Below are 13,413 nucleotides of genomic sequence, written 5' to 3'. Positions count from 1 at the left end.
AGTTTCCTAATGTTTCTGGGCCTATATTTTCTCCTTTATAAAATGATGTAGTAAAACCTACTTTAAGGACTTGTAAGGAATACGTGAGTTAATAAATGTAAAGTGCATGTTAAGTGTCTTTAAAAAAAAAGATGGCAATTTAAAACTTGGATGCTGGCTTCAGTCAAGGGAAGGCAATATTCAATTATTCAAGAGTATTTCAAGAGTTTTATTCAGAAAATACCTCACTCCTCTGCCTCCTGCCCAGTGATGGCTACTAGAGAAATAGCCTTTTGCTCTATTATTTATAACTACTCTTCATTATTGAGCCTTTACTATCTGCTGGTCCTGTGCCAAGCACCACACATATACTATTTAAACCTCACAGCCTATATCTCCAGAACCCAGCACCATGTCTGTAGACTGAATCATTAATCCTAGAGGAAGCTTATTATCCCCATTTTATGGTTTATATGGGTCAATTAACTAAATGTTAACCAACATAAATGGACTGCCAGATATTTCTCCAGCAAACATGGTTTAATTTGGGACAAGCAGAGAATTGCATTTTGGGGTCTATAACCATGGAGAGACTTGCACAAGCCCCCACACGGCAAAGGAAGGAGAACCCTTTTACAGAGGGGACAAGGAAGTCAAGAGGGCTGTAGTAAAGAGTCCATAACTTTTCTTCAACTGAATCCTTGCTAGAAAATAAGAGGAGGCTTCCTTCTTCCTATTGGACTCTCTGTTGTTCCAGGGTATGAGCGCTCCCCCTTCTGGTTTCCTGACTCTATTTAATCAAGCTTTCTGTTTATTAATAGTTTTTTACATGAGTCACAGAGCTGTTGAATGGCAGAGCTAGAATTTGAATCTGAGTGAGTCTTCAAAGCAATGCGTGTTTGTTTACTCGCTACATTATACTATATTCGATGTGGTTAATAGTCAAGACTTAGAAAATGACACTTAGACCTTCAACTTATAAAATAAATATCCTTGCCTGGAGGAGGAAACCAAGAGCATGGAGTCAGGTTAAACTGAAATAGGCAGCAAGTCCTTTCTCAATTTTAAGTACTGAGAGAAAAAAAGAGAAGACACTGGCATTGCATGTCCTAAAATGGTAAAAGCTCACAGCCCTTTTCTCATTGCATTAAATGAAACTCGGCCAAGGGAAGCTAAAGAAGCGAAAGCTGGAGTATTAGTAACAAACTTGACTTCTTTGATATGTCCAATTAGAAGCACAGGCTCTGGAGTCAAGCGTGTCTCATTGTGAATTCTGCCTCAGTCATTTGCTGACTTGTGACCTTGTACAAGTCCACTGACCCCTCTAAGAATCAGTTTCTTCCTCAGCATAACAGAGCCCCTGTTTAGAGTGTCGTATTGGTGAAGTGAAGTCACTCAGTTGTGTCCGACTCTTTGGGACCCCATAGACTGCAGCCTGCCAGGCTCCTCTGTCCATGGGATTTTCTAGGCAATAGTACTGGAGTGGATTGCTATTTCCTTCTCCAGGGGATCTTCCCAACCCAGGGCTCGAACCCGGGTCTCCCGCATTGTAGACAGAGGCTTTACCGTCTCAGCCACCAGGGAAGTCATTGGTAGAGATGAGAATGTGTGAAAAGCACAGCTCCCAGCACATAATCAGTGCTCAAGAAACTTTGTTGTAACTAGTGGTAGGGCTTTATTCTTTCCCCATTCTGGGATCAAAGTTTGGCCAAATAAAACGGGAAAAATTGGTCCGAAGAGACATGACAAGTCAGGAGGGTCTTAAAAGCTGCAGAGTTGGCCTTCAGGATTACAGCTCTTTCTACATTTGAGCCTTTTTTTTTTTTTTTTCAAACAGTTCTATTTGGAGGTAACTCCAATCCAGATTGGTCATGTAATAGGTGTTTTTGAGACTAATTCAGAGACTAAATTAAACAACACTTTCCCTTTTTTGGCCTTCATACAGATCACTTAATTCTAACCCTTTTTCTTAATCACGTGTAAAGCTCAAGGCAATCCAGTGCACATGACTGCTCAACCATTTAGGGTTTGGAACATTTTTTTGACATTCCCATAATCAAGAATTTGGATGCTCCCAAACTGCACCCCACCCCACTACCATACACACAGGTGCGTGTGCATGCATATGCGTACACACACACACACACACACACACACACACAGTTGCCCTACTACCTCTCCCACGCAGCACCATCAGAGAATGCAAATATAGCTGCCTACAAGCAGATAGTACCACACCCAACTAGACTTCTCACAGTTGTGCAGATAAACATTTCCCAGCGTGAGCCATCTGGTGAGAAACAGAAAGGAAAACAGGTCTGGGAAGAATGGATTCAGTTTCTGTTGGAACGGTGCTCGGACAGGCCAGCAGAGCTCAGGCTTGGCAACCGGGCTGATTTCCGTCTCCACCCTCCCACTGAGGGTGAGGCCAGGGGAAAGGAAGGCCACAGTGGGAGCCCCTCTTGGAGAAGCAACCCCCAATGACTTCTTCCCTTTCTCCCAGTCTCATTGGTGGGAGGGCAGATTTCTAGACTGCAGAAGGCAATGGAGTTAAAATACTGGGAAACTTTTCCTCAGAGAGAGAATCCTTTACTTCTGGAGGAGGCTCAACATATGCCTCCCCTCAAAAGTGTTCATCATTGGATTAAATCCACAGCCTAGGGTTTTCAAGATCTTCAGCATCTGGTCCTACCTTTCAAACCAGCCTGTCTTCCCTCCCTAAAGTGAACATGCTGCTCCAGCTGCCTCACCCTCAAGGTGACCTCAGTCCATCAGACCAGTGGTCCCCAACCTTTTTGGCACCACGGACCGATTTTGTGTAAGACAAAATTTTTCCATGGACCAGGGTGGGGGTGGAGGGATGGGGAGAGATGATTCAGGCAGTATTGCCAGCAGTGGGGAGCAATGGGGAACAAACGGCATTGATTGCCCACCCGTGGCTGACCTCCTGCTGTGCAACCCAGTTCCTAACAAGTACCAGTCCATGGCCCAGGGGTTGGGGACCCTGAAATATACACTTTCCCATCCATCTTTTATCTGCTCATTTATCCATACATACACTCAGTAAGAATTTATAGAGCACCAAGTATATGTTCTGCCCTGTTCTTGATACAGAGAGTTGAGAGAAAAACAATAGTTTCTACCTTCTGTGTCCTCAGCTTAGTGAGGGGAATACTCAGATTAACAAGCAATTACAGTACTGGGTGCTAAGCAACAGGTGCTTGTACGTGGTAGTATACAGAGTGCTTCTCTCAAAGGACAGTTTATTTTCCTCCCATATTATACACACACACACACACACATACACACACACACACACACACATACACACACACACACACACACACACAATCCACTCTGGTCTTATCAGCTTTTCGCACCTTCCCAGAATTCCTGCAACAAGTAGTGTGCAAACCCATAAAACAGCACCTGAATACAAGTTGTTTTGTAATATCCTATAATTGTTTTCTGCACACACAGCTTCTCCCCATCCCTCAAAAATACAGATATCAATAAAATTCTTCACATTGCCTAGCACATTACTGAGCATAGAAGAAGCACCTGGGATCCTCACGCTGCCAATCTTTTCTCTGTGTGCAACTAGAGTGGTCTTTACAGAGCACTGACATCCCCTGCCCCTCCTTAGAAACCTTCCATAGATTCCTTTCCAGATAAACATGAAATTTCTAACATGGCCTGAGTGGTCTAGCCTGGTCAGACAGCCAGCCACAGTCTGTCTGTCTAGCATCATACTGCGGCTGTCTCCCTAGCTTTCTGTTCTCTCTACGCAGACCTTTGCAACCTCTGCCCAGACCCCTTCCCCCTTCCTTCTCCATTTTGCCTTTTTAATCCTGCTCATCCTTCTTATGTCAACTCTAAGACACAGCCCTTCCTTGGAAACCTTACTGCATCCACCAAGTTAGATCAGGTTCTTTTGTCATTTACCTCAATGAACGCATTTCTTTCCTTCAGAGTTTTTGTCTAACCTTTAATTAAGCCTTCATCAGTGTGATTGTTTGGTTAACGTCTGCCTTCCCACTGGGCTGCAAACTACATGGGATAGTGACTGTGTTTGATTTTTACTCACATTTCTATCTCTGGTCCCAGTTCCAGGGCTGACATTTACTAGGTATTCAATAGATTTCTGCTAGAAGAGTCAATGAGTGAACGAGGGAAAACTATGTGTGATATATGTCACGCTCTGTACTCAGTCCTAGGAACACAAAGGGAATTAAGACTGGATCTCAACCCACAGGGAGCTTATAGTCAGAGGGCAAAGCGAGAAGCAATTATTATAGGGACTGCGTGCAGGGATTCATTGTCAACGTCTGCCATGGCCACAGGGTTGCAGGAAAGGCATTGCGAGTGTCTGCGCTTTGGTCCACTTGGCCTTCAGCATGCCACACTTGCTACATTAACTCAGAGTATGAAGAAAATTTTTCTTTTGCTGTGTTTTAAAATTTGCAGTTTAGCTCTGGTTTTCGATCAGAGCAATAAACCTTCTCCAAAACGTTCCTTTCTTTTTCTCTTCTCTTCTTTCTTTCTGCCATGTGGCACGCAGGATCTTAGTTCCCTGAGCAGGGTTCAAACCCGCACCCCCTACAGTGACAGAGTGGAGTCAACCACCAGACAGCCATGGAAGCCCCCAAACCCTTAAAAATAGGCTTTACCTGGACTATCAAGTCTAGTGGTTAAGACTCCACGTTTCCAATACAGGGGATGCAAGTTCAGTCCCTCTTGGGGGGGACTAAGATCCTGCATGCCATGTGGCATAGCCAAAATTAAATAAAATAGGTTATACTTTTATATGCCTGAAACATGGAACTATTTGAGCTCCCTTTCTCTCCAGCTACTCTGTGTTTCTCTAATAAAAATTAGCTGCTAGTAGCAGGACTTTAGGGCTTCCCTGGTGCCTCAGACTGTAAAAAAATCTGTCAGCAATGCTGGAGACCTGGGCTCAGTTCCTGGGTTGGGAAGATCCCCTGGAGGAGGGTATAGCAACTCGCTCCAGTATTCCTGCCTGGAGAATCCTCATGGACTGAGGAGCCTGGCGGGTTACAGTCCATGGGGTCGAAAAGAGTCAGACATGACTGAGCGAATATACACAGCCCAGCACAGCAGGGCTTGAAGTAACAGGTTAGGGGCCAAGTGGAGAATACAAGGTCAAAGGAGTGAAGTTGGTTGCCACCTAGTGGTCTGAGTTGAGCTTTTGTGTTTTTCAGAGCCAGGACAGGAAGAGTTTAGTTAATGAGACTTGTCCATTAAATGGCAACCCACTCCAGTACTCTTGCCTGGAAAATCCCATAGACTGAAAAGCCTGGTAGGCTACAATCCATGGGGTTGCAAAGAGTCAAACACGACTGAGAGACTTCACTTCACTTCAAACTAGCAGGGTAAATTGAGAACTAGGAAACAGAAGTAATCCCAGGTGGCCCAGTGGTGAAGAATCCGCCTGCCAACTCAGGAGACACAGTAGACACACGCGTCCCATCCCTGGGTTGAGAAGATCCCCCGGAGTAGGAAATGGCAACTGGTTCCAGTATTTTTGCTGGGATAATCCCACGGACAGAGGAGCCTGGTGAGCTACAGTCCACAGGGTCTCAGAAGAGTCGGACACAACTTAGCAACTGAGCACGCGTGCCCAAGAAGAGGACAGCTGGTTTGTAGGAACCTCAGATGGTAACCACTCATGGTTTGGGGATGTCATGGAAGAACAGAAAGGAGACTCACAAGTGTGTTCCTCTCTCGTGTAGGCCGAATTTCTAGACTGCCCTAGACTGTTCCTCATAAGCAGGTTGACCAGGGGGAAGCATCCACCTCACATTTCCCCAGCAGTATCTTAAAGTGATGTTCAACTGCTCAGCTTACTTCCTTCAAGGATGCCCTAAAAATTCTGGTCTTCACTTTCTAGTAAGATCAATCTGAGCCACAGGGCCTCTGATATCATCTCTTTTCTTTTTTTTTTTTTTAATTTCTTTTTTTGGCCGCACTTCAGGGGATGTGGGATCTTAATTTCTCAACCAGGGACTGAACCTGCACCCCTTGAGATGGAAACACTATATCTGAAAAGTTCCCTCTGGTACCATTTCTGATCCTTGTCAGAATTAACAGTCTTTCTAGTTTTTGCTCTTAGCTGTCACTATAAAGAAACCTCAAAGCCTAATTCATACTCACATGATATTGGCTGATAATAAGCAAACTTACCTCTTCCATGCACATTTAGTCCTTAAATGTTACAGCAGAAACATTCTTGGGAGAGGCACAGCTGAGTAAAGTGGCCACACCTTATTGAAGAGGGGCATAGATAGGGAGACACTTAGATGTTGTTTGTGAACTCCTTGATCATCAGTTTTCTTGTGTGCCAAAGGGGCAGTAATAGTAGCATCACTCACAGAGTCATTGGGAAGATTGCATTTTAAATGTTTATATAGCTTCTAGAAGAGTCCATGTCACCACCACTCTCATCATCACTGTCATTGTCATATTTATTAATAAGGGGCCAGTCTAACTTGGGGAAGTTACAAGGTTGAGTTTAGGGCAAGAAGACTTAAAGACTGCTTGTTGAGAATGTTCTGGGAAATTCCCTGGTGGCCCAACGGTTAGGGCTGGTTACTATCACTGCCAGGGCCTGGTCTGGTTCCTGGTAGGAGGACTAAGATGTCAAACACTACAGATCTCAGCCAAAACAAAAGTGTTCTGTGTTTCAAGTTGGCAACAGTAAGTCCCTTACAGCGAATGCACTTGGGCAACCCATCTTGTTTCCCTTTTTTCCTGCCCTGCTTCTTCAGCAGCAAATAAGGGGGGAAGATGTACTAGAACTCGATGTTCTCACAAGTTTGTGTGGCTTTTAAGTAATAATTTATTGAACGGAAAAAATTGTTTCTTTTTATCTCTGTTTCTTTCTACTGATGTGGTTGTTCTTAAGCCTTCCCTCATTGAACTTGTTCCTATTGCTTTTTGTTGTTTTGTTTCATTTTCAGATTCCGCCTTTCTTTGCCAGAGTCCAATCGCAGCAATATTGAGGTAAGAATCAGTGCTCTCCAAGTTCCCACCTAGGGAAAAAGGAGAAATCTATATAGTAGCTGGATAATTGTTTTCTTTGCCTCTTAGTGTAGGCTTTGATTTTAAAATTCTTTATGTAGCTACACATCCACCAAGCCCATTAACCATTAAGCAAGAGAGGAATTCCCTTGTATATATTCAAAAAGACTTTTAAAAGAATTCAAAAGATTGTTAAGACTATGTAATGCTAGGGGAGGGAACAGACATTTTCAGGAACATGTCATTTTTTTGGATAAAATAATCCCCTAGAGTTTACGATTCAGACCACCAAAGGATGATGCCCTAAATGAATTGTTAGGCATGATTCAGTTTGTTCTTCAAAGGTTTTCTACCCATCTCCTAAAATTAAGTTAAGGTTGGTTGTGTAGATGCCTCTTTGGAGGGGTCTAGCTTGGTGACCTCCTAATTGGAAGAGCTCGTCCCAACATACAACTTGGAAACCCTCTGCCCCAAGCTTCAGGAAGATCAGCCAAATCACCAATTTATGTCTCTACCTTGTCTCTACATGTCACTTATGTTATAGAGAAATGGTTCTCAGTTAGGGTCAATTTTCCCCTTCAGGAGCATTTAGCAATGTTTGTAGACATCTCTGAAAAAAATGACAATGGTGTATATAGGGAACTTTACATAATATTAACTTGTTTAATCCTGGTAAAACCCCAAGGGATTAGTATTATTATCTTCACTTTATGGTTGAGGAAATTGAGGCACAGAGAGGTTAAGGAACTTCCCCAGCATCACACAGTAAGGTGGTCAAAACAAGAGATATACCTAGGAAGTCTGCTTCAGAGCCATCCTTGCTAAGCTGCAAAAAGGTTCTTACTATTGCTAAGCATATAGGATGCTTAAAAAACATTCATTAAATGAACTGAAGTTCATCATAGTCTGTTTGTTTTTAATACCTGAGTCTTCCCAGGAACCAGCAGTTTGCTAAAGTGAAAGTCGTTCAGTCATGTCCAGCTCTTTGCGACTCCATGGACTATACAGTATATGGAATTCTCCAGGCCAGAATACTGGAGTGGATAGTCTTTCCCTTCTCCAGGGGATCTTCCCAACCCAGGAATAGAACCAAGGTCTCCTGCATTGCAGGAGGATCTTTACCAACTGAGCTACGAGGGAAGCATTTTGCTAAGATTATACAACTACTTAGTTTATTAAAGATAAATTGCATGTTCTGGTGGTGCCATTGACTATAGAGCATAACATAGGGAAACTCCTGTGACGGGAATTCCTAATAAATTAATGAAAGACCACTAACTAGAATATCTATTAGCCATTCTAGATTGTCTTACTTGATATCTAAGCTGCCACATTTGCTGCCATTGTGTGGCCCCTCTGCATTTTTGTCACCATGATCCAGTGTAGAGAGGCAAAAATGCCCATCTTCAACGAGGAACAAAAATTAGGAAACCCTACAAAAATGGTTTTCCACAAAATAGGTTTCCGTGTCTGGAAACCTAGAATACGTCTGTGGGGAATGTTGATTATTGCTGCCCATTCTGATAAGGTCTGGGGGAGTGCATGTCCAAACCAGGCATCGTACTTTCAAAATACCCTCATTTAGCACCTGATCCAGTTTCCCCTTTCATTTTAGGTCTTGAGGTTTGAGAATATTCTGTCCTCCATTCTCCACTTTGGAGTCCTCCCACTAGCCAACGGTAAGGGAGTCTGGGGAAACAATGTAACTCGGACACTGGTTACATATTGGGGATTGTCCGGGACTTTCCATCCTGAAGCTTGTACTTGCTAATGTGTTATTATGAATCCAGGCCAGGGCCAGAATTGACAGAGTTGATACCATCAACTATACGGCTTTGAAATTAAATATTCCAGCTTCAAGCCTTGTTAGCAACCCTACTTGCAAGCAAGAACCGCTAACTCTGGTTGAGCTAAGGAAATTAAAACTCTTCTCCTTGGGCAGTCTAGAGTCTCCTTTGGGTCAGCCAGAAATGAGATGAAGCTCTCTTTGAGGGTGTCTCTGTGGTTCTTATGCAAAGATCACCACTGGAATAGACAGTGGAATGACAATCCCAGACCTACACTGCAATTGTTCACAAACAGTAGCATCTTGACTGCGGCTTGGTTAAAATATGTTTTGTATTGGAAATCAAAATATTCTCAGGACCCACTGATTAAGGTATTTTCAAAATACAAGTTGGATGAGTTGCTATCTTTTTTTTCTGCCATCCAGATACACATAGTTGCAAGTACATTTTTATTAAGCACAGATTAATTAACCATTCTTTCAGGAAAATACTAGGGATATATCAGAGGGAATTGAAGGCACAGAACCAGGAACAGTGGAAGGATAAATTATCAAAAAGTTTTTTGTTAGTCTCTTACTAAAAAGTTTACCAAATCTTCCATGCCGGTGCCCAATTATTTCACATCTTATTCTGTATTTTAGCAAAATTACAGCAAGGATTTCCTCTACCCAACCCACACAAAATCTCACTCGTCAATTCAGATATTGAAGTTCTTGAGGTAAGAATTATCAATATTAATTGCCCCGTTTCTTTTCATCGTAGAATGCACCTCTTCCTATTTTGCTCACTTTTTGTTTTATTTTGTTCTGCTTTGTTTTTTCCCAGCCCAAGGAATTTTATAAACGAGATATTTAGCTCTTAAATATCTCTTAAATAATGAAAACCCCTTAAACCTGAGTTTAAAAATCACACCAGAAAAAAAAAAAAAACCGCATCAGACCAAATCTGATCTCCCTCTGAAGCCAAGTTTATCCACACCACAGTACAAGAAGATGCACTAGTGCCCTTTCTTTCATTTGTTCCACAAGATATGCTGTAAGGCTGGGACTGTGAATCCCATTTTATCGATGAGGGCAGGAAGACTCAGAGAGGTGAAAAGGTTTGTGTAGCTGGAAAGGGCATATTCGAGACCAGATTGGCTCTTCTGAGTCCCCTAGTGAGCAAACTTTGGACTGAACCAAAGACACTCCTCTGGGTTCAGGGATCTGCTGTAAATCATTATTCACAAACTTCAGAATACCTTATTTCTTCCCTTCTGGGGCTTTTTCGTTTGGGGAGGTAGATGTAAGATACTGACAGAATTCTCCAATCCTATGTACTACTCTGCACCCCCTATTCCCTCCCCATGTCCCCTTCTAGAATTGCTGAAGTCGCACAAGGTGACAAGAATCCAAAATAGCCGGTTCCTCTGTCTGAGGCATTGACAAGGAGGTGGGGTAGACGAGGGCATGATATAGTAGGACCCGGGAAAGAAGCCCCGTCCCCCTCACCCCTCAGGCAGACTCAGACATCCTATGGCTGCACACCCCCAGGTTTGACGTCGTCCTCGTTGTTGCATCCTTTTCAGGGTTTTCTTTTGATCTCCACCGACCTGAAGTATAAAACATCAAAGCAGCAGCCAGGTTTCCTTGGTTGGGAAGGTCTGCACCTGATAAGTGGACAGTGGAGCGGGAAGCCAACCCCATGACTGCCTGTTTAGACTCCAGGAAGCAAATGGCCCTTAATCCCACGGCTCCTATAAACCCAGCGCCGGAAGGCAGTGCGCACTGGCACTGTGAAGCCCTTGTGGAGCGCCGGAAGGTTTCTTTTTCAAGGCCTCAGGAATACAGAGGGAGGCAAACGGGGTGCAAGGGTTAAATCAGGCTGTGTGTGTGTCCCCATGCGTGTGGAGGGGTAGATGTTCGAATGTGCGTTCACGTTTGAGTGCATGTTGTGTGCTCCTGTGTCTGTGAGATTCTGTGGCCAAGAGCAAGGTATGTATTACTTCTAAGGTCTGTGAGAAGGTCTCAAATACAGATTTGCATCAGCTGTTGTCAGCGGATGTCCCTTCAGCCTCTTCAGCTCTCTAGGGTTCCCTCCTCCTTGCATACTGAATTTTATGTTTTATATTTACTGCTACTGTCCCCCGTATTTAATTAAAGTTGTTTTCTATCAAAGTAAATTTTGCCTTTTCATTTGCAAAGTTTCTTGTCCCTGATTTTTTTGTAATAAAATAAGACAGGTAAGAAGAGAATGTAGTGTCCTTAAGGGTGTTTTGTTTGTTTGTTTGTTTTTATTTTTTTCTCTCCCACTCTGCACTGCCTTCTGGCTTGTGGGATCTTAGTTCCTTAGTGAGGGATGGAATCTGGGACCTCTTGGAAATGCAGAGTTCCAACCACTGGACCATCGGGAAATTCCCTAGTGTTTTTAATACTACCACAAACTGAGCTTGTACAGATTTCAAAACTTGATTTAAAAAGGGAATATGTTCTCTTTTAGATGTGTCTGGAGAGAAACAGTGATTGCAGGAAACTCTACAAATTGTATCACTTTAAGTTTTAGACTGTTTTCTCTCTCAAATGAAATGAAATGGCAATGCAGAGTACTAGATAAATCATAGATAGATTAATGTTGTTGGAGCAACAAATCAATGGGGTGAAATTGGGGCAGAAGAGGAGGAAAGGGGAACTAAATAGAATCCACACTTTGCTTTTGTGATGCTGACAATCCAGTGGGGGAACGGAAGACAGCTGTTTACTGGCGGGCTTACCCAGTGTTTAATCTTCACGACCACTTGTGAAGAATTATTATCTCATTTTATAGAAAAGGAAAAAAATTATTAAAAAGATATTTATCATACAAAGCTAGTAAACAGCAACAGTAAAAATTCAACCCAAGCCTTTCTGAATCCAACGTTGCTGTTCTTTACATGAGGTAGGATTGGAAATAGAAAACACTTAATAGTAAAACACACTTATTACTGTGAAGAAAAGGCAGTGTGTATAAAAGCACGTTCATAGAGTACTTAGTCATCAGAGAAGAATAGGCTGGGAAGCCCTAGACATCCACAACAACTGCCGTTTATTCATCTTTGTGTTGCTCATCTGACCTCAATAGATGTCCTTGTCAGAGTTGTTGGAATAAATGATAAACTGTCATGTTTCCTTCTTCGGATTGCTCTTTTCTGACGAAAGTATTTACTGTGTTCACAAATTCGTTTTGAAACATTACAAAATTTCCGTTGTGATATCTGTTTAAATGTTTCTCTTTCTCACCTGCAGACATCTCTTTCTCCCTCACTCAGTTCAGTGCAGTTCAGTCACTCAGTTGTGTCCCACTCTGCGACCCCATGAACTGCAGCATGCCAGGCCTCCCTGTCCATCACCAACTCCCGGAGTCCACCCAAACCCATGTCCATCAAGTCGGTGATGCCATCCAACCATCTCATCCTCTGTCGTCCCCTTCTCCTCCTACCCTCAATCTTTCCCAGCATCAGGGTCTTTTCAAATGAGTCAGCTCTTCGCATCAGGTGGCCAAAGTATTAGAGTTCCAGTTTCAACATCAGTCCATCCAGTGAACACCCAGGACTGATCTCCTTTAGGATGGACTGGTTGGCTCTCCTTGCAGTCCAAGGGACTCTCAAGAGTCTTCTCCAACACCACAGTTCAAAAGCATCAATTCTTCGGCGCTCAGCTTTCTTTATAGTCCAACTCTCACATCCATACATGACTACTGGAAAAACCATAGCTTTGACTAGACTGATCTTTGCTGGCAAAGTAATATCTCTGCTTTTGTGGGGTGTAAACCCCAAGCTCAAAATAACTGATGCTTTTGAACTGTGGTGTTGGGGAAGACTCTTGAGAGTTCCTTGGGCTGCAAGGAGATCCAACCAGTTCATCCTAAAGGAAATCAGTCCTGACCCAGAGGGGTGGGTGGGAGGGGGGGTTCAGGACGGGGAACAGGTGTACACCTCTGGCGGATTCACGTTGATGTACGGCAATACCAACACAATATTGTAAAGTAATTAGCCTCCAATTAAAATAAATAAATTTATATTTAAAAGGAAGGACTGATGCTGAAGCTGAAACTCCAATACTTTGGTCACCTAATGGGAAGAACTGACTCATTTGAAAAGACCCTTATGCTGGGAATGATTGAAGGTGGGAGAAGAAGGGGACGACAGAGGATGAGATGGTTGGATGGCATCACCGACTGGATGGACATGAATTTGAATAAGCTCCGGGAGTTGGTGATGACAGGGAATTCTGGCGTGCTGCAGTCCATGGGGTCGCAAAGAGTCGGACATGACTGAGCGACTGAACTGAACTGAAACTCCAAGCAGATGATTCCATAGAACAACTGGACCTGATCCAGACTCAGTGCGTTTTTCAATGCTGAATGTGAATGTGAAGTTGCTCAGTCAGCTCAGTTCAGTTCAGTCGCTCAGTCGTGTCCGACTCTTTAGTCGTGTCCAGCTCCTTGGGACCCGATGGACTGTAGCCTACCAGGCTCCTCTGTCCAATGCTGAAAAGCACTTCTAAAACGAAAGATAACTAGATCACACTAAAAAGTACTAGATTTAGCTTAGCTTTAGCCTGAAAGAGAATGACTAGTTAACATCCACAAA

General features: G+C 43.2%; 1 protein-coding gene across 1 annotated transcript in view; it reads left to right on the top strand.

Moving 5' to 3' along the window:
- The window catches only part of BPIFC (BPI fold containing family C), a 44,877-nt gene extending 33,912 nt beyond the window's left edge, over positions 1 to 10,965 (top strand). The window contains exons 13-16 of the mRNA XM_005680586.3: positions 6,960 to 7,002; positions 8,636 to 8,699; positions 9,449 to 9,525; positions 10,375 to 10,965. Of these exons, the coding sequence (XP_005680643.1) occupies positions 6,960 to 7,002; positions 8,636 to 8,699; positions 9,449 to 9,525; positions 10,375 to 10,494 (304 nt within the window). The 3' untranslated portion in view covers positions 10,495 to 10,965. The remainder of the gene's footprint in view (positions 1 to 6,959; positions 7,003 to 8,635; positions 8,700 to 9,448; positions 9,526 to 10,374) is intronic.

The sequence above is a fragment of the Capra hircus genome, chromosome 5, assembly GCF_001704415.2.
Source record: "Capra hircus breed San Clemente chromosome 5, ASM170441v1, whole genome shotgun sequence".
Classification (NCBI taxonomy): domain Eukaryota; kingdom Metazoa; phylum Chordata; class Mammalia; order Artiodactyla; family Bovidae; genus Capra; species Capra hircus.
The sequence above is the reverse complement of the archived record's forward strand: the minus strand, read 5'-3'. Positions and strand labels throughout refer to the sequence as shown.